General features: G+C 37.4%; 1 protein-coding gene across 1 annotated transcript in view; it reads right to left on the bottom strand.

Annotated features, from left to right (window-relative positions):
* GUCY1B1 (guanylate cyclase 1 soluble subunit beta 1) overlaps positions 1–17,825 on the bottom strand; it is a 42,998-nt gene extending 25,173 nt beyond the window's left edge. Inside the window, exons 1-4 of the mRNA XM_063107995.1 lie at positions 17,739–17,825; positions 17,083–17,156; positions 2,762–2,862; positions 1,739–1,857 (exon numbers count right to left, since the gene is read on the bottom strand). Coding sequence (XP_062964065.1) covers positions 1,739–1,857; positions 2,762–2,862; positions 17,083–17,156; positions 17,739–17,741 — 297 coding nt within the window. The 5' untranslated portion in view covers positions 17,742–17,825. The remainder of the gene's footprint in view (positions 1–1,738; positions 1,858–2,761; positions 2,863–17,082; positions 17,157–17,738) is intronic.
* Positions 17,826–19,144: the final 1,319 nt, after the last annotated feature.

Raw genomic sequence — 19,144 nt, 5'->3', positions numbered from 1 at the left:
TCTCATTTTTCACACTCTTATACTGAAAGAAAAATAAAATTGTGTGTAACTTAAAGATATATTAACTAAATTTTATATGACCTAATGTATCCAAAATATTATCATCTCAACATGAAATTCAATATAAAATTATTACTGAACTACCTGAACTATCCGGTGTATATTTTACATTTATGGTACATCTCATTTCAAATGCTGAGTAGCCTCCTGTGCCTGGTGGCTATTGCATTGGATAATTCAGCTCTAGAACACAGAGAAACACACCTAAAAGGCTGCTTGTTCTCTTATTGCATCATAAAAAGTTGGAAGATGGTCACGATGAAGAGAGGTTAAAAAATAAAAATTAAAATTAGTAAAATTATTTGAATATTTGTTTTGCTGTGTAGATATGTCCATTAAGATAGAAAGTCAAAATTAAGATAGAACCACTGAAAGTTGAAACTTTGCTGATAAGGTGACAGGGGTAAAAAAAAAAAAAAATTTTAGCCATCCTAACTGGGGTTAGATGGTATCTCAGTGTGGTTTTGATTTGCATTAACCCAGAATACCTATTCAAAAATCCAAAATCTCAAAACACTTTCAAGCATCATACTTTAATCCATCTAAAATAATACATTTAAACACCACCTGTTCAATTTTAACTTAAATATCTCCTGGCAATTACTTCATTTGGAAGTGGTAGCTTTTCTTGACACCAGTAGTTTAGTAAATCCATGGCAGGAGATTGCAAACCAGTTTCCATCTTGATTTAATGCTGTTTTACGTTTATAAGAACAATGTCACTATGTAAACAACAGACATTTTGATTAAACACTAAAGTTCTTATTTTGGCTGTTAAATCAATAATGCAGCTGGATTGAAAGTAGTTTACATTCCCTCAAAACTGGGCTTCGGTTCAGCTAGTATTGCACTGACATCATTTTCCAGCAAGATCTGTCTGCTTTCAGCAGCCAGTTTAGAAATAATCCTTTACAAACAACCACATAATTTTCAATGTTAACACATTTCAAGAAGAAGTTCTCACAAATGCTAGTGCTTAAAATAGTACAGTCAATCCAGAAATAGTCTCTCCTCTAATGTGTAATTTGCTAGTAAAAACTTTTAAGGTAATTTTAAAAAGAGTGTAAGATAAAGGCCTTTGGTGACATTATGTAGCTTTTTCACCTGAAACTACTTTGGTAGGTTTCCTATTTTCCCCTCTATAGTAGATTAATTAATATATAACTCACAGCAATGGCTCTCAAATTTGTTTTGGTAACAGAACACCTGAAAACTCTGGTGCTTTTTCCTAAACAAGAGCTCCAGGTAGAACTTCATAAATGCTGATATACTGTTTAATTATACTCTATAAACTAGGTATATTTTACAAATAGAAAATAAAACTATATTATTTGTCTAAAACATAAAAACATAACAACTAGCATATATAACCATTAAAAAAAAGGCACTTGAACAGATCACAAGAGACCATGTGGAGTTTTTTAGACAATGGTGATTTATGACTTGCATATTCAGTATCAGCAACCAGAAGTTAAAGAAAAAATATAAAACAAAAATGCTAAAATGTATCCAAGACCATCCAATATCTATGATTTTATGTGAATTAGAAAAAGGTCACTATGATTCCATTTCAGCAGTAGGACGCTCTTACCCAGCTGGCTGAACAGAAGTATTCTAGAGACTATCTTTAAGAACTGCAAACCCAAAACTTTCAACTACAGGGCCTCAGAATGCTTACCTGTAGAAATTCTCTGACATTAGATCCCAGGACACGCAAGATTGTATCATAACCAGATTCTTGACAAAAAACGAAAAACATCTTCCCAAACATTTGGAGGATTTCTCCAGCATTGAGATCTATTTATAGTTTTGAGACAGAAGAAAAATTAAAAAGTATATTATAGATAGAATATTATTAATGGGCATAATGAAGATAACTGCATATTAAAATAATTTAAAATACCCTCAGTTTTTATGCAGAGTGAACATAGGTCACATAAAAAAATTCTGGCCAGGACAATACAATGAAATCTGAAAAACAGTGTATAAATGTAAAAATTTTTACTTATAAGCAAAGCAATCAGTTTCTTAGCTTCCATAAAAAACTTAATTTTGAGCTTTCAAAGCATGTATTTAATGGTTTATTCATTTTTTATTTTAAACACAGAAAGATTTCAAAATCGTAAAGAATGGGGATAATGAGAGGTTGGTTAACGGACATAAAATTACAGCTAAATTGGAAAAATAAGTTCTAGTGGTATACATGGGTGCTAGACATCTATAATTAATAATAATTTATTGTATATTCTCAAATGGCTAGAAGAGAGGAGCTTAAATGTTCTAATCACCAAGAAATGATAAATTTTTGCAATGATGAATTTGCTAACTATCCTGATTTGATCAATACATACTACATCCGTGTACTGAAATATAACTCTATATTGAATAAATATATACAATCACATTTCAATTAAAAACTAAAAGGAACGAATGCACATGACAATATTTCAGTGCAAAATGATCTTTTCTTTACATAATAACTTGACTGCATATGGTACGTGACCTAAGGTCCTCTATAGAGCTTGTAGAAGAAAGAATAGGATTCAACAAAGCTTGAGCCTGATGTCATATGTGAACGTCCTCACCACCCGTGCTTTGCAGTACACAACTTGTATAACTATACATTGTGATCTTGAACCATACATTCCTCCGGGTGTCTATGTGTAACTTGGTCAAAGAAGAAAAGCTGCATTCAACTTACTGAGGACTTTGCTTGCAGCAGCAACCAAATCATAAGTTTTGGAGTCATCATATATTATTCTGACAAGAAACTGTCCCTCTTCATCTAACTGTGCCTCCTTTCTGGAAAACAAAAATGAGAAAGAGATAGGAGGAAAATTTTGAAATAAAAGAATAACTACTGTAGCTAAAATGATTGTATAAACAATGGTATTATTACTGAAACAGGACTTGGTTTTTGCAAATTTGTTTAAATCAACATCACGTACATAAAAGTCCAGTGATTAAGCAGAAATTATGTCCTATACCCCTCCCTAAATTAATATATTTAAGTATATTTTAGCAAGACTAACATTTCTATAGTGCCCAGTACAATACCTGATATTAAATATAATCAAGAAATAATTTTTGGTTTAATAAATGCTCAACAAATATTTGTTGAGTCCCTATATGTGCCAGACATTGTTCTAGGCACTAGAGATACAATCTTTAGTAAAACAGACAAAATTTCCTGACCTCTTGGAACACACATTCTAGGAGAGGAGACAGACAATACATAAAACTAATACATAACATATAACAGTAAGTACTTTGGAGAAAAATAAAGCAGAGTAGAGCAGTGGGGAGCTGAAGTACAATAGCCAGGAAGGCCTCACTGAGAAGCTGGTATTTGAGCAACAGCTGAAGGAGCTCAGGGAGTAGGCCACGAGCAATCTGGAGAAGCACATTCCGGGCAGAGAGAAGAGCAAGTGCAGAGGGCTGAGCGGAAGTATGCCTGGGTGTTGGAGAGCAGCAGAAGCCAATATGGCTGGAACAGAGGAGAGGCAAAGTGGCTGTAAGGGAACGGGTCAGAGAGATAGCAAGAGGCCACAGTGTTTGAGCCCAATTAGACATTGGAATGACTGGCATTTACTTGAAAGAGATGAAGGGTTTTGGCACTTGTGATACGACCGATGATACGAACTGTCCTAGGATGAAGTGATTAATCTGGCTGCTGCACTGAGAATGTACTAAAGGACTGTAGGATGGAGTGGGACGATCAGGCCAGAGGCTACTACCAACATCCAGGGGAGAAATGCTGGTGACTTGAATCTGAGTGGAAGCAGTTGAAAGGCTGCGAAGTGGTTCAAATGCAGATAGATTCGGAAGGTAAATTCAATGTGATTTGCTGATGGATTGGAAACAGGATGTGAGGGAAGGCGAGGACTCAAGGATAACTTTTAGGTTTTTGGCCTGAGTAACTGGAAGGATGTCATAGCTGAATTGGGAAAGCATGCTGGAGGTGAACTGGGGGTTAAGATCAATAGTTATGTTTTAAACATATGAAGTTTAGGATGTCTTTAAACATATTAAGTTAGAGATGCCAAGTAGAATGACAAAATCTTCAAATATATCCTCAGCTTATTAAACACAGTAGCTTAAAATATACACAGTATTAGTGAAGGAAAATTATGGTTATCATTTTTAACAGTTGTCATGATTGCATAAATATATTTATTTTGATAGGATTTGGATTACTTTTCCCAAACAAGTGTCCAAAGGGGAGGGAGAACCCATTGTTTAAAACGTTGTCAGCTATAGAGGTCAACTGACACATTCCCAGATATCTTTTCCAATATTAAACTCATACAAATACATGCAGCTTGGATATCAACCTCTGACTCTCAATCCAGCTCACCTAAATCTCTATATGTTGCCAGGAGAATACAAGGGAAACTAACCACTATAATTAGGTGACCTTTCAACACAGTGGCTCAAATAACTCCTTAAATATCGTAGGCCACAGTCACATTCTCTCCCTCTGAAGCTGTGCTATCACAGCTGCTGCTCGTGGCTAGACTTGTGCCTGCTCAAGGTAAAAATTCCAAATGGGGGCATGTCTTACATCACTATCTTAGGACGGAGATACTCTTAAAAACACCCTATGTTCTTCAGAGCATGCCATCTATCTGCCTGCAGTTATCCATAACACTGCACGTAAAAAATAAATAAGTACATAAAAATTTTAAAAAGCATGATTTTCATTTTGGTAAGCACAGAGATCTGAATTGCAAAGCGCAGAATTTGCTAACTAAACGAACTTGGGCAAATCACACACAACACATGAGCACTAAAGCCTCTCTTTTCTAAAATGGGAGCAACAGCATAGCTCCCGTTCCATAACTGTAAGGAGCTAGAGAGTGCAAAAGAATGTTCTAAGTGGTTAAAACTCAATACGTATTACTAATGACTACAGTACTTTCCATGTCTACATACTCAAACAATTATAGAGCTTTATATAAAATGTAAAATTTTTCTCCTTTTTCCCAAACATACCCAGCTTTTAAATGAAGGGGATGCAGCTGTTAAAAGACCTCACGTCCTTGTAATATCCAAAGTCATTGAGATATCCAAAAATTATGAAAATATAATGTACAAACAGTGACTTATTCTTTGACAAATACTATTACACATTTTATTCATTTTAATTTCTAATTATAAAAATGTATATAAAGTACAGAAAAGGAAAAACTAAAAAGAAAAAATATCCTCCACTGAGGTAACTACTGCTAATATTATGTTCAAGTTGTTCATGCTTAAATATACTTGTACATATAACACACTGCTTTAAAACCTTTTATTGACTTAATATTTGATGGATACCTTTTCATGTCAATAAATACACTTCTATACATTGACTGAATAAAATTGCATTGTACAGACATATTGAAGTCTTGGTAGACAGTTAGATTACTTTTATTTTTTTTAGAAGTATAATAATACTTGTAGCTAATAATATTTCTATGTAAAAATAGAATAAATTACAAGGAATGAAAATTCTGGTTTGAAGGATATGGTTATCCTAACTTTTGTCATTCTGACATTAACATTTTAACAGTTTATTCTGAAACAACCCTACTCTACAGACTGGAATTTTTAAGTCTCTGATTTAGGACATTCTAATAAAATATAAATACATTTTAATTAAATATATAATAAAGTATAAATTAATTCGTGTTTTCACTATGCCTTATTCTCTTCCTTCTAACTGCAGTAAATAAAATTACATACATTTCTGTATAAACTCAGTTTCTCTGAAACAGTCACCAACCCAGAATGGCCCTTAAATGAGTGAGATACAAACAGAATGCACAATTCCTCTTCATTAAATAGAGAAACAGCCATTTCCCAAAGAAATCCCCTAACCATGAGTCAACGCATTCCTTCTTTCCTTTTTCTCTTTTTATTAAAATAAGCTTCCTTATCTTTTAAGCTTTACTTCCTGAAGTGATCAGTCCCAATGTGCTCCCTGGAGAGGGGAGCTGAAATAGAAATTAAACAGTAGTACATGGAAGAAAATAATCATCTGTTTAAAAAAATTTTACACTGAATTCCATTGAATTATTCAAGATACTTAGGACTCTATTTACATTTACATTAGAAATCTTTGGGAATACATTATTGGGTCATCCTTTTTTTCTCCTTTTTTCTTTTTGGAGGAAGAGTTTTCCCACAGATATTTGGGTCCCTATTATGTCCCAGACACTTTTTAAAGCATTTTTAATATATAAATGAATGAAACAGATTAAAGTGTGTTTAACAGTGCTCATCTATCAAATAACAACCAACAGAACTGTATCATCACACATCCTAGTTTGTGTTATTACATTCTGTTGTTTCTTCTTATTATTATATTTTTCAAATACCTTGGCTAACCCCAAATAAACAAGTCTTCCAGTATTTCCATACAGCATGACTTTAAGTTCTTCCTGTTATCTCTACCTATATACTCAATGACTCTGCTAGGGTTAAGCATTAAACTGTTCTACTCAGTGTATTACTCAATGAAAGAGGTCAGCAGACAATAATAAGTATTTAAAGAGGGTTTTTTTTTAACATGGCCTAAATGAGGTTGGATAAGACAAAAAAAAAAACCCAAAAACAAAAAAAACAACAAAAATAACCAAGCACTTTCTTTGGCTAACAGGTAAACCTAGATAGAGAGAAACTCACTTGATTTTATCTGTATTGTAAGTCATAGTCTTGCAAAATAAACAACTAAGCTAATCCCATATGTAGTTGCACTAGGTTTGGGCAAATTCACCTCTTGGTATTTCATTTCCTCATCTAATACACAGAGTGTATTAGTCTGTTTCTGTTGCTTGTAACAGAATACATGGGACCGGGCACTTTGTAAGAAAATGAAATTTACTTTTTACAGTTTCAGAGACTGGGAAGTCCAAAGTCCAGGGAACACATCTGGCGAGGGCATTCTTTGGTGGTGGCTTTACAGCAATGCAGGGGTCGTACATGGCAGAAAATGGCAAAGCAGAGAGAGAAAGACTCTCACATGATCTCCTTTTAAAACCCTCAGAACCACACCCCTGACCACCATTATTAATCCATTCAGCTATGGCATGTCCTACAATTTAATCACCTCTTCAAGGGCCCAACTTTCAACTACCGTAATAGGATTTCCCACCCTCAACAGTGACGGTGAGAATTAAGCTTCTGATATATGAACTTTAGGGGACACAATTCAACCAGTCCACAGCATAGAGTAACAGCAACGCTTACCTCTAGTCATTGTGTCAGCAGAATTAATCTATGTAAAGAGCTTAGAATATTGCTTTTCAAACATTTAAAACCCTAAACATCTAGCTGGTAAGAGTCCCAGTAGTTGAGGAAGATGAAGGAAGATGAGAAAGAGGAGTTAGAGGAAACAACCAAGAGAAGCAGACAGAGGAGGAATGACAACAAAATGTTAGGAATTTTTATTCACTATCAAAATAATTAAACCTAAACATGCACTTAGTTTGTTGGCTAGCTGATAGAAGTTATGGATTCAAACAGCCAAAAACAAACAAGTTCTCTCTCTCCTAAGATCTTAAAAGTAAAGATAAAATTCTCACCTGGGAACAAAATAGAAATAATCATATTCTATGTATCTGTAGCCACAATAACTGTTTAAAAATTGAGTATGTATATAGTAAAAATTTTCCCAATAGCAATTAATTTCCTACTTACTCTTAGAGATTGTTATTTGTTGGAATTTAAACTGATCCTTTATTTATACCAATTATCTTTCTCAAAAAAGGTAGTTAGATATTTTCTATCATGGTGGTGCTTTGTGGGTTGAATTTTTTTTTTTTTTTTTTAATTAATCACTAGTGCCTAACCCAGGGGCCTGGAATTGAGCACATATTAAATAAATGTGTGCATATTTTAAAATGAGTGAATAAATTAATACATTTCCCAATGTGTTTCCAAACTTCTTTCTAAAAAACAAGCCATCAAACATTACTGACCAAAGTCCATAGTTTTAAAAATTAAGAATATTTTGTATTATTTACTTTTTTTTTTAAAAAAAGATAATTTATTATACATATGTGTGGGGTACCACGTTGATTTTCAATAGCTGTGTACAAAATCTAGGTATACAATTCATCCAAAATATCCAGGCAGCATTTCTTATGACTCTGTACTTTAAGATATATTCCTTAACTACAATATGTAAACATACAGAAACCAAATTTATATTCTGACACTGAGTTCCTGCTACTCTACACTATTCAAGTCATTTAAGTATTCCACAAGGACTGCTAGTTTTTAAGTAAAGACATTTCCCATGGAGGTATGAAAATGGGTCCTCTGAAATGGGAAAGCCTAGATATAGGTATCTTGAAAATGGAGTCTCAAAATGAGGTCTAACCTCAGGCAGAAAAAGTCAACAAACACGAAGTAATCAACCCAACCAATGACAGCTCCAAGTGGGTACTGACCCTGTAAATGACATTATCAGAGCACGTGCCGTATTAAAAAATACTACGCAGATGTCATGTTGATAATAAATCCTAGGATGGTCCATTGCAGTGAGCTGGAAGGGTATCAGAAATGCTGCATTGTGTCTAACCATTATTAAAATTAAAATCTTTCATTATAAACTGTACTTTATAACTATATGTGACACATCTAAAAATTTAGAATTTTATATTGCTTTTTTCTAAGAAGCTGTGAAGCATGAATAGCCTCTTAATTTTCAATTGTTTAATCTACAGATTTCCCATAAATCCAAAACCGCCAAATGAGAGACTAGTTTGAGGAAGCTGCCAAGGGGGGAGTCAGACCCTTTAAATCCAGAGACAGCTTCCTGCTTTTGGTTGGTAAAGGTCAGTCCTTTTAAGTTAATGTGTTCACTCATCCAAGTATTGTAAACAAAAACGTTAAATGCTCTCATGAGTGACTCCCATACCTTAATTTCGGGAAAAGCAAAGTTACTCATTATATATAATTGCACTTTTTTTTCGTGACTATGACCAGCCTGGCACAACAGACCTTTAATAGTAATTTCCCCATTTCTGAAAACATATCCACAAACATTTCAATAAGCAATTTTCAGTACCTTAATTAGACAAATGAATTTACTTAGACACTTGTGTATGTGCTCCATTGTTAATTGCCTGGGGAGCACATCAGATCCAGCACTTCTCAAAATAAATAAGTCACTCAAAACATCAGAGGCTCTGATTTATTTTTAGCAGATGTGTGGGTTGGTGGATAAAATCACCTTTAAAAATATAGTCGAAATCACCTCTACGAGTGCTTGAACATTCCAGAAAAGTAAAAACAGAAAGTACTAGTACACATATACATTGCCCATATCCTTGTTAAATTGGTTGTCTTTGAAAAAAAGGTTATGGGTCCTCCTGTTTGGGGGAAAGCACATAATATGGTAATTACAAGCCTACCTATGTCCAAATCCCTGCTCCGACGATTAATAGCTAAGTGATTTGAAGCAGGCTTTTTAAAAGTCTTTAAGCCTCCACTCCCTTATTTGCAAAATGAGGATAATGAACAATTTATTCTCTATGTCGGTTGTGAGGATTAAGTGAGAATGAGTGTACAGCACTTAGGACTGGGACTGCAGAAGCATATGGTAAGAGTCCAATACATATGAGATATTACATTCAAAATAAAATGAGATGGTGAGCATTTCCATCTGGTTTCCAAATTTAATTTCAGTATTGCGAATGTTTATCTACAGTCTATGACACTGACTTTAAACAGCACCACACATACCTGCCTTTTAGATACTTGCTGAAGGATTCAATCATGTCCTGAATCCAATCTAGTAACTGTCTTCTGACACATGAAATTAGCAATCCAACAACAGCATTCCTAATCCTTCCACTATATCCACATATGATGTGAGAAAACAAAACAAAACAAAAGGAAATGCTGTAATTTATTGCTACATCTTCTGCCTTTGCTGATATAAGAAATGTCCGTTTTGTATAGAGATGTGACAACAGTTAACAATACTGTGATGTATACTTAAAACTTGCTAAGAGGGTAGATTTTGAGTGTTCTCACTACACACACACACACATACACAAACACAGACACGTAACAATGTGAGGTGATGAAATTGTTAATTAGCTTGATTATGGTGATTATTTCACAATATATGTACATGTCAGAACATCAGGCTGTACGCCTTAACTATATATATATTTTTTATTTTTCCATTATACCTCAATAAAGCTGGGGGAAAAAAATAAATATGTCCATTTCAATAGAGCTTGTATGAGCTCTGTTTACTCCTGATAGAACTTACTCTATCAGGCTCTTTCCTAATCAATAGTTATGAAGGCTAGAGTCAAGTGAGACAAGACAGACATTAATTAAATAGTACAAATACATAACTACAAACTCTTGCATGTCCTATGAAGGAAAAGTACAGTTTTGAATGTGAGAGTTTTCCTTGAGAAGTAACATTTGTTTTGACATCTCAAAGCTGAGAGATATTTATGTTTACAGGAAGAGGCAGGGAGAGTGAAAGAAAGGAGACCCTTCCAAGCACAGGTGTGACCCTGACACATCTAAGAGCTCAATATGATTGAGGGACAGAAAAGTGGCCCATGAAGCTGGAGTGCTGAGGCTAAGTGAGACGTGTGGATTGAAAAGTCTCTGTGCGTGGGTGATTTGAAGATTGACCACAAAAATTTCAATAAAGCAACAATTTAATATTTCATGATCCAACAATTAATGGCAAGTGGGTTAGGCTACGAGTAGAACCAAAGCCTGAGTAACAAAGAGGTGCAATAAACAGTTTGGAACGTTTACCTTTTACCTTGAATAGAGGACCCTCTTGAACCTCCATATCTTTTGATATAGTTTGATATAGGAAAAGGTGCTTCATTTTGCTAGACACAAACAATAAAGGCACCATTTCCCTACTGTTTTACTCTTTAATGGACAAGGAGGCAAAGCGGCAAATGGAAAAGCTGCAAGTACTCACGTCTTCTGAGTTGTCTTCTCTCTGAATTGGGGCAGTTAGATTTCTTTATAGTGCTCATTTCCTTAAGTGGGTTTTCCTGTTGATATCTGCACAGTATCAAACCCTAACTATTGCTTTCCAACATATTGAAGAGAAACATTTGCTGGAGTCCCTTATTCTGGAGAAAGGCAGGACAGTAGAAAGCAGCAATGTCTCGTTAACGTTTGCCATAACTAGATCTGGGTATATTAAGAGCGAGAATACAGATTTTCTCATTTCTCTTTTGGTGCTCAGTGCAATGGGCAAAGATCCTTCTCTGACACACAAAATTAGATGATACGCTTCTATGATTGCTTTTTAATTCTCAAAAATTTCAGAATTTAAGGAAAATAAAGACCCAAAGACCCAGCTTGATTTCTGGGAGATACCTGAGATCATCAAAAACAAAACAAAACAAACAACCAAAAACTAAAAAAGCCTAGGAAAAGGGTATGACCTGCCTCATCACCTGGGTGCTATGCTGCTCACAGACATGGTCCAGGTTCTGGGAGAGCCCCATGCAAAGACCTCACTTTGCAGGTACAGGAAGGGGTTTACACTCAAGCATCTAGTACCACCTGCAAAGATAACTTCAGTGTTAGTGAGCTTATCAACTCACATGCTGTGCCTTTCTCTATCTTTCCAGCTAACTGGCAGATCTTTCTGCAGAAAAAGGACCTGATTGTAACAATGATCCGGTTTATCTGTTTTTTTAGTCTGTATATTAACTTGTTTATTTTTATGGAGGAGTACCAAATGAATATGGTTTCATTTTTGTATATATACTACATTAGTTCCTATTCACAACTATATCTTAAAAGAATTAAATCTGTCACCAGAAGATCAGGGTTGGAGTTTTGACTCTTCAGCTTCCTACATGCAATCCCATAGGATAATCATTTAACCTTTTGGAAACTCAGCTTACTTATTTTATAAAAACCAAAAACAAACAACAAGAACATTGGGCTAGAATGTCCTTTCCTGTTTCAAATGAATGTCGTAGCACTTAACTGAAATTACAGACAGAAAAGAACTTTGGAAATTTTAAATAGCTTTATAATATAAAGTACTGTTAATAATTTAAAACATATATAGGTTTATTCCTAATTGAGCATGGGTACAGAAATGTATATAAATTTAATTCATATATTTATATATACAAAAATTTGATTAAAACGTGACAAAACATGTGGTGCTCTATTTCATTTGTTTTAATTTGTTTTGATAAAATAAATACTAAGGACATATGTTGCATTTTCAAATAACAAACAGGGATTGGGGGCAGGGAAGTGGCCAGAATAGAATGTAAGATTGATTCCAAAGTAGAACTTCAGCAGAAAAACAGCATAATGAAAATAATATTCTTCCCATGATCTGCAGGATGGAGAGGAATGGGACAAGTCAGACACAGAAAACCTAACTTGGGGCTGATAGAGTAGTGCAAGAGAAGGTGATAAGAGCCAGAATGAAAGAACAGGAGTGCTTAAGAGGCACTTCCATTTCAAAGTACTGGTACCAGCTGCATGGAATGGATAAAAGAGAAAGAATAATGAAAAATGACAATAGAGTCATTACTTTCCCTAGAGTGATAAGGGAACATTTAGACTGATGTACTGTGTAGCAATGAGCTACTACTATTTAAAGCGGAACGTCACATCTTTGAAGTGAGCTGGGGAAGTAAAATTAAAAATAAAAGCTACCATTTATTAAGCAGCTATTTTTCAAGAACTCTGGTAAGCATTTTGCAGAATTATTCAAAATATTACAATAATCTTATAAAGTAGGTATTATTTTTTGCTATGCACTTGAGGCTTGGAAAATTTAGGAAACATGGAAAGTCCATAACTAGTTTCTAGCAAAATGTTTGTTTATTTGAACAATGATGATTACTTTGTGATTAGCAAATTCAACTGCACACATTAATTTCCAAACTGGGAGATCAGTATATGTTATCTAACAGTCAAAATGTTTTTATATTTGAGTTACAAGCAGGAAAATTTTTAAAAAAAATATAAGACTAAAAATACCCTGATATCTCTAGACTTTCTTTTCAAGGCAAAGATTACATCATTTGCTTTTCTATCCTCAGTGCCTAAAACACTAGACTATGTTCATTACAGATATGCTTAACAAAGAATAAAAGAAAAAATAAATCAATGAATGAAAAAGTATGCTGCCCTGATGTAAGTAAATAAACCATGCTAAACAAATATATATTCTTTACACAAGGGAAGATGATTGACAGCCTTCTAGAGAAACTAACTATAATATTTATCAACTAACAGTCATTAAATTATTATTAAATTTATATTTATCATATCAAAATTTTGATCCAACTGTTTATCTCAGATCTTTATTAAACAGAGAAGGGTTCATCAATACATTGTGTAGCACTTAAGAGTTTAAAAACTATTTTTAACTTGTTCCTTGGCCTGTTCAACTGTAGTCAAATAATTACAGTTTTCAGGGAGGTGTTTTTGTTTGTTTGTTTTTTAATAAAATTCTAATCACCTTATATTTTTCAGTTTTTTAAATCCATCCTTAGAATCCATATGATCCAGTGAAGTTAGAAAATCTAAAATTGAACTCAGTAATATGATGCAATTATTAGTTTAGCCAGCGCTGATACACGGACAAACAGAAATAGTTGAATAAAGTATTTATATGTTTTTCCAGTATGTATAAACCCTGACTTTATGTATTTTCTAAATTGATAATTTATTTTTCTCATCATTTAGAAATCATGGTTTCTTCACAAAACCAATCGAAAACTGGAAGGAAATCAACAAAGCAAGATTTGAAGTAGAATCAGAGGCCTCTGCTTCTATTTCACATTTGTTATGATGTAGATCAGAAATCGGCAAACTACAGCCTGTGGAGCAAATCTGTAGCCCACTGCTTGTTTTTGTCCAGTCCAGCAGCTAAGAATAGTTTTACATTTTTCAGTGGTTACCTTGTAATAGTTATACAGATACCTACATAATATCTTCAATTTTGACTTGGCCTGCAGCACCTAAAGCACTTAGTATCTGGCCCTTTAAGAGAAAGTTTGCTGGCCCTTGGTCTAGACAATTTTTCTTTTTCTTAAAAAGAGGAATTTAAAGCTCTTTTGAAATGGTTATATTGTTGGTAAGAGTGTAAGAGGATACTGAGTTTACAATGAAGCATTTTTGGCTCTTATCCACTTAGAATTTTCTGTCTGGAATCTGTTACTTGGGGTTTTATTTGTCATTAAATGTTTGGCATCCTTTCTCATCCTTTCTCATGAAGGATGGATGGCCATTTCCTACTAAACCAAAAAAAGTATTATATTAAATTTTATAAACAACAATTGAGATAGTTTCTCACAGATCGAAAAGTAAGGTAGAGGTACTTACTGAGAAAAAAATTATTTTTTTCTCATATATTAAATTTCACATAAAAAGTTAAAACTGAAAGTATCTTGGACCAATGACTGCAGTAATCTTCCTTGCAGCAGAGGATGGGGTAGGGAGGAGGGATCAGAATCATTCAGGAATCATTTTTCAATTACACTCCTCCAACTTGTCCTCCCCTGTCCCAAACAGTAAGAATCTCTTCCGTGGTAAGCAAATACTCTTCCAGGGAGCATTTAGCAATTCCTCAGGGGTATTGGATTGGAAACCAGTGATCAGCTTAAATCCCCTCAAGGCAGACAGCTGAACCATGTTTTCCAGCCCAGATACTAAAACTGTACCCAAGACAAGCTGGGTTCCAAAAAAAGGATTCTTAGACAAAGAAAGAATCAAAATTAACACCTCGATTACCCACATTAGTTTGACTAACAGAATGTCCCTTGCAGGGGCATAATCATTGAGGTCATTTTATTTAAAAAAAAAAAAAAAAAAAGATATGATTTGTTCATTTTTAACAAGGAAAAAAATGTTCTGGATGATTGAAAGTATTATGATGTAAGGGGGGGAGGGAGAAGGGAGGGAGGTTTTGGTGATGGGGAGCAATAATCAGCCACAATGTATATCGAGAAAATAAAATTAAAAAATAAATAAATAAAAAATAAAACTGTGTATGTATACAAAAAAAAAATACTGTTTGAAGCTACTGAAAGATAAATTTGTGAACTAAAAGATACCGATGTTTAATTAAAAATTAATAAATTATATTTTAAAGTAGAATGGAACAATATTCTTAGTTTATTCAGAGCCAAGTTCTTATCAATAAAATTTATATATTTTTAGATATTTTGCATTTCTCAGGGGAAAATATGGCCAATATAAACAAATTTATTGATAATTTAACTTTAAAATTTTGGATACATTTCTCTATAAAGCATAATTTTTCATTTCTGTATTTACTAATGTTCTAAATTGATAGTAGGCTGGCTATACATTCCAAATCTGGTTAAATTACATAATGACTGTTTAATCATAATAGCCATCTTTTATTATGCTTTCAAAATTCTAAACATATTCATTGTCATAGCACATCCACTGGGAAATTTGGGAATTCTATCTTACAGATGAGAAATCATCATACAGGGGCATATAGGGGATATGTATGTTGCTTTCATAAATTCACAAAGAATGTGGCTTAAAAATAATAACCCTATACCAATGATACATTGTTTAAAATCTTGTTCTTGAGGTCTGCCCTCTCTGTCTACCAAGCAAAATAAAATTATGAATGTATTAATAAGGTGGACAGAGAATTCAAATCCTAGAATAATCTTTACTGCCTAGCCTCTCATTGTTTTCAACCACCTAAGTGCCAAATCTCAACTTCTCTTTATCATATGTAGATGTGTCCTGTGGATAATATAAATGCTTTATGAAACATGAACGAAATGCTCAATGATATAGACCCAAGGGAAGGAAAAGTTGCATTCTACTGCTTAATGCGTAACCCTGGTCATTTCCATGGAAACAGATAGTAATAAGAAATCGCAAGCATATTACTGTATAACATGACCTATTAGAATTGATTGCTAATAATTGTAATAGAAAAAAACAGCTTAGGAAAAAACAGCATGGAAGCGTCACCTACTGGAAATAAAATGAAATCAGTAAATACCAGAAATCCAGAGTAAATTATAACAGTGTGTTCCCATCTGCCCACCCAGGTAACCCCTCCCTCCACATCCAACAGAATGTGATACTTCCAGTGTTGCTCTAATGCAAAAACTCATAAATATGGTTTGGGTGTAGCTAGTTGGTGGTTGTCAGCTTTACAAGAAGTTAAATGCAAATTTTACTAGCGTGAGAGGAAAAGAGAGATAATTTCGTTAGAACGAAATGCTCAGTGTGCCCACAGAGTTGATGACCAGTCATTCCGACAAGTTTGAACTCTGAAGTGGGTGTGGTATTTCTGTTTACATCCCAAATACTGGGTTCAAAGATGTAGACTAAAATGAGGAGGCCCCCCCTTAAAACTGCCAGACTTCACCACAGTAGAAAACAAAAATTGGGGGACTAGGAAAGAGAAAATATTCCAATTTCGCTTTATTTCAGAATGAATACATGCTCTTGGGTGACTGTTGGTCAAGAAATAGTCGCGTGCGTGCGTGTGTGTGTGTGTGTGTGTGTGTGTGCGCGTGCGTTTGTGTGTATGTGCGTGTGGCTTATTTTATGCATCACCGAGGTGTGCAAATCACAAACGGGTCTAGGTCTTTCTTCCGTTTGTTTCCTAGGCCTCTGGGAGCATGAACCTCGTGGCGGCTTGTGTGGTTCCCCGGACGCCTCTCCGCGTGGGAGCCGACCGGCCGCAGAGCTGGGAGCCGCCCGGACGCTGGTGGCGCGTTCCCACGCTCAGGCCAGGTCAGGAGGCCGCAGCCACCCCTAGGGGCTCCTTTCCGCGGCTCTCGCCCTCCCCGCTCCGCCCCGGCCGCCCCTCCTCTCCGGGTCCCCGCTCCGGAGCGTGGGAGCGCAGCTGTAGCAGGGAGCAGCGGGCGGAGGCATCTGCAGAAGGCAGATCATGAAGCCAGGCGCTGGGGACAGCGCTGGGGACCGCCCTCAGGACACCCCATGCACCACGCCAACGCGGGGCCAGAGCTAGACGAGCCGGCCACTTACTTGATGTCTTCCCACACCTCGGGGCCGTAATTGCGGATCACCAGCAGCTCCAGCGCGTGATTCACAAATCCGTACTGCGGGGACAGGCAGAAACCTGAGCGTCAGGAGCCGGCCCTGGGTGGGAAGGGGTTTCGGGGCGAGGCTGCCGCGTGCGCTCCCGCCGCGCTCCTCTCACCGTCCACCCCGCCCTCTGGCCGCCGCCCCTAGGGTTCCGATTAACCGGGCAGATTCCCCCCGTCACCATCCGCCCCACCCCCACGCCATCTTCTCACCCTCTCACCTGTCACCGCGCAGAGTCAGGCTGGGCGTCAGGGACAGCGCGGGGACGTGCACCCGGAGCCTCCCAGCCTGCCGGGGCCGGCGGGAGCGGGGAAGACCCCTCGCCTCGGCCGCGCCTCCCCTTCCAGAGCTGGGGAAGGTGCGGTGCTGCGCGGCAGACCCGCCCGGGAAGCAAAGGCACCGATCGTCCCCGCTGCGGTCCCCGGTGTCCCCGCTTCCCCTACCCGATGCAAACAAGGAGGCGACTCTGGCGGCCGGCGGTGCGCTCCCCCGGCCCGCGCCCCAAGCTCTGGCGGCCCGGCCGGTTCCCTCTGGCAGCCAGGCCCGGCCCCGGCCGCGGCGTCAGGTTCAGGCCTGACCTGGCCAAGAGCACTCACCATGGTGTACGCGCTGGGAGCCCGGGAGGCAGCCCCCACGCAGAGACACAGCTGAGGGGACCCAGGCAGTGGCGGCAGCGGCGACGGCGCAACCCGGCCGGGGCGGCAGCATCAAGTTGGAGCGAGAGCTACAGCCTTGGCCCCCGCCCTGATTGCCACCTCTTCCCAGCCAATGGCGAGTCGAGCCGCAGGGGGCCGGTCGCTACCTCCCGGTTCTCAACCAATCAGAGACAGAGGAGGGAATTCGGAAGCCCTCAATGGGGCTGCGCTCCAGTGCCTTTCCCACCCCCGCCCGGCGACAAGGCCTTCGTTTGAGGCCATAACAATAACGGTGGAGAGGCCCCAGCTGTGCTCCTTGAATGAATTCTGGGGCAGGGAGAGTGAAGCTCTGTGGTCCCACTAAATGTGTTCTTATCCAGAGGTCTGCCCTCAGAGACAGTAAAAACTAAGGGAGTGTGTGTGTGTGTGTGTGTGTGTGTGTGTGTGTGGTGTGTGTGTGTGTGTGTGTGTGTGTGTGTGTGTGTGTGTGTGTGTGTGTGTGTGTGTGTGTGTGTGTGTGTGTGTGTGTGTGTGTTGCAACCAGCAGACCTTAAAAGGAATATGCTTCTGTGGTCAGCATCCTCATATTTATCGTCGTCTTGCAGATAAACATTTCCTCTGTGGCTTGGTCCCACAACAATTAATGTCAAACCGAAAGCTAATAATACCTCTGAGCATAACACATTTTACTTTTAAGTCAACGAGACTAGTTGAGTGAACCATGTAAAATTTTCAGTAACATGGTTTGGTGAGCATCATGTTAAAGGCAGTTCTGTCCTTTTCAAGATCCAGTGATGTTCTGTGCTTGATCCCGGTGGGACACTTGACCCTACACCATGGCCAAAAGACACGACTCCAGGGAATTTTTAACTCTCTAGGGCTGGCTTCTGTTGCTGATTCTAAGAGGTAACCCATGAACCGGAAAGGCCCAGAACAAAATGCACAATCTTTTAATTAATCTACCCCCAGTCCACCTTCTACCAGGCACTGGGGGTAGCAAATGCTCTGAGTCCCACTAGAGGAAGCAGGTGAGAAGCAGGAACTATTTGTTGATTAAAGCTGTTTGTGCCTGAGGTGCATGGGTACCAGTTGACATAATGTATGGTCAAAAATGAGGTCACCAGTCTCAAGTGGACCTGAGAAGCCTGGATGATGTGAGCAGTTTGCTGTTGGGACAATCTCAACACGGCTAGACAAAATGTCAAAACAAAATTGTACTGGCATTGACACCCAGAGACACATGTTGAATGATAATTGAGACAGAAATAATGATATAGCAAACAAGCAAAACAACAAATAACTTGGAAATTGTTCTATCAATGGTGGAATGATCAAATAAATTACAGCCTTCCATACAATGAAACACC

This window comes from Cynocephalus volans, chromosome 9 (assembly GCF_027409185.1).
Source record: "Cynocephalus volans isolate mCynVol1 chromosome 9, mCynVol1.pri, whole genome shotgun sequence".
In the NCBI taxonomy this organism is placed as follows: domain Eukaryota; kingdom Metazoa; phylum Chordata; class Mammalia; order Dermoptera; family Cynocephalidae; genus Cynocephalus; species Cynocephalus volans.
Note: the sequence above shows the minus strand (reverse complement) of the source record. Positions and strands in the feature narration are given on the sequence as shown.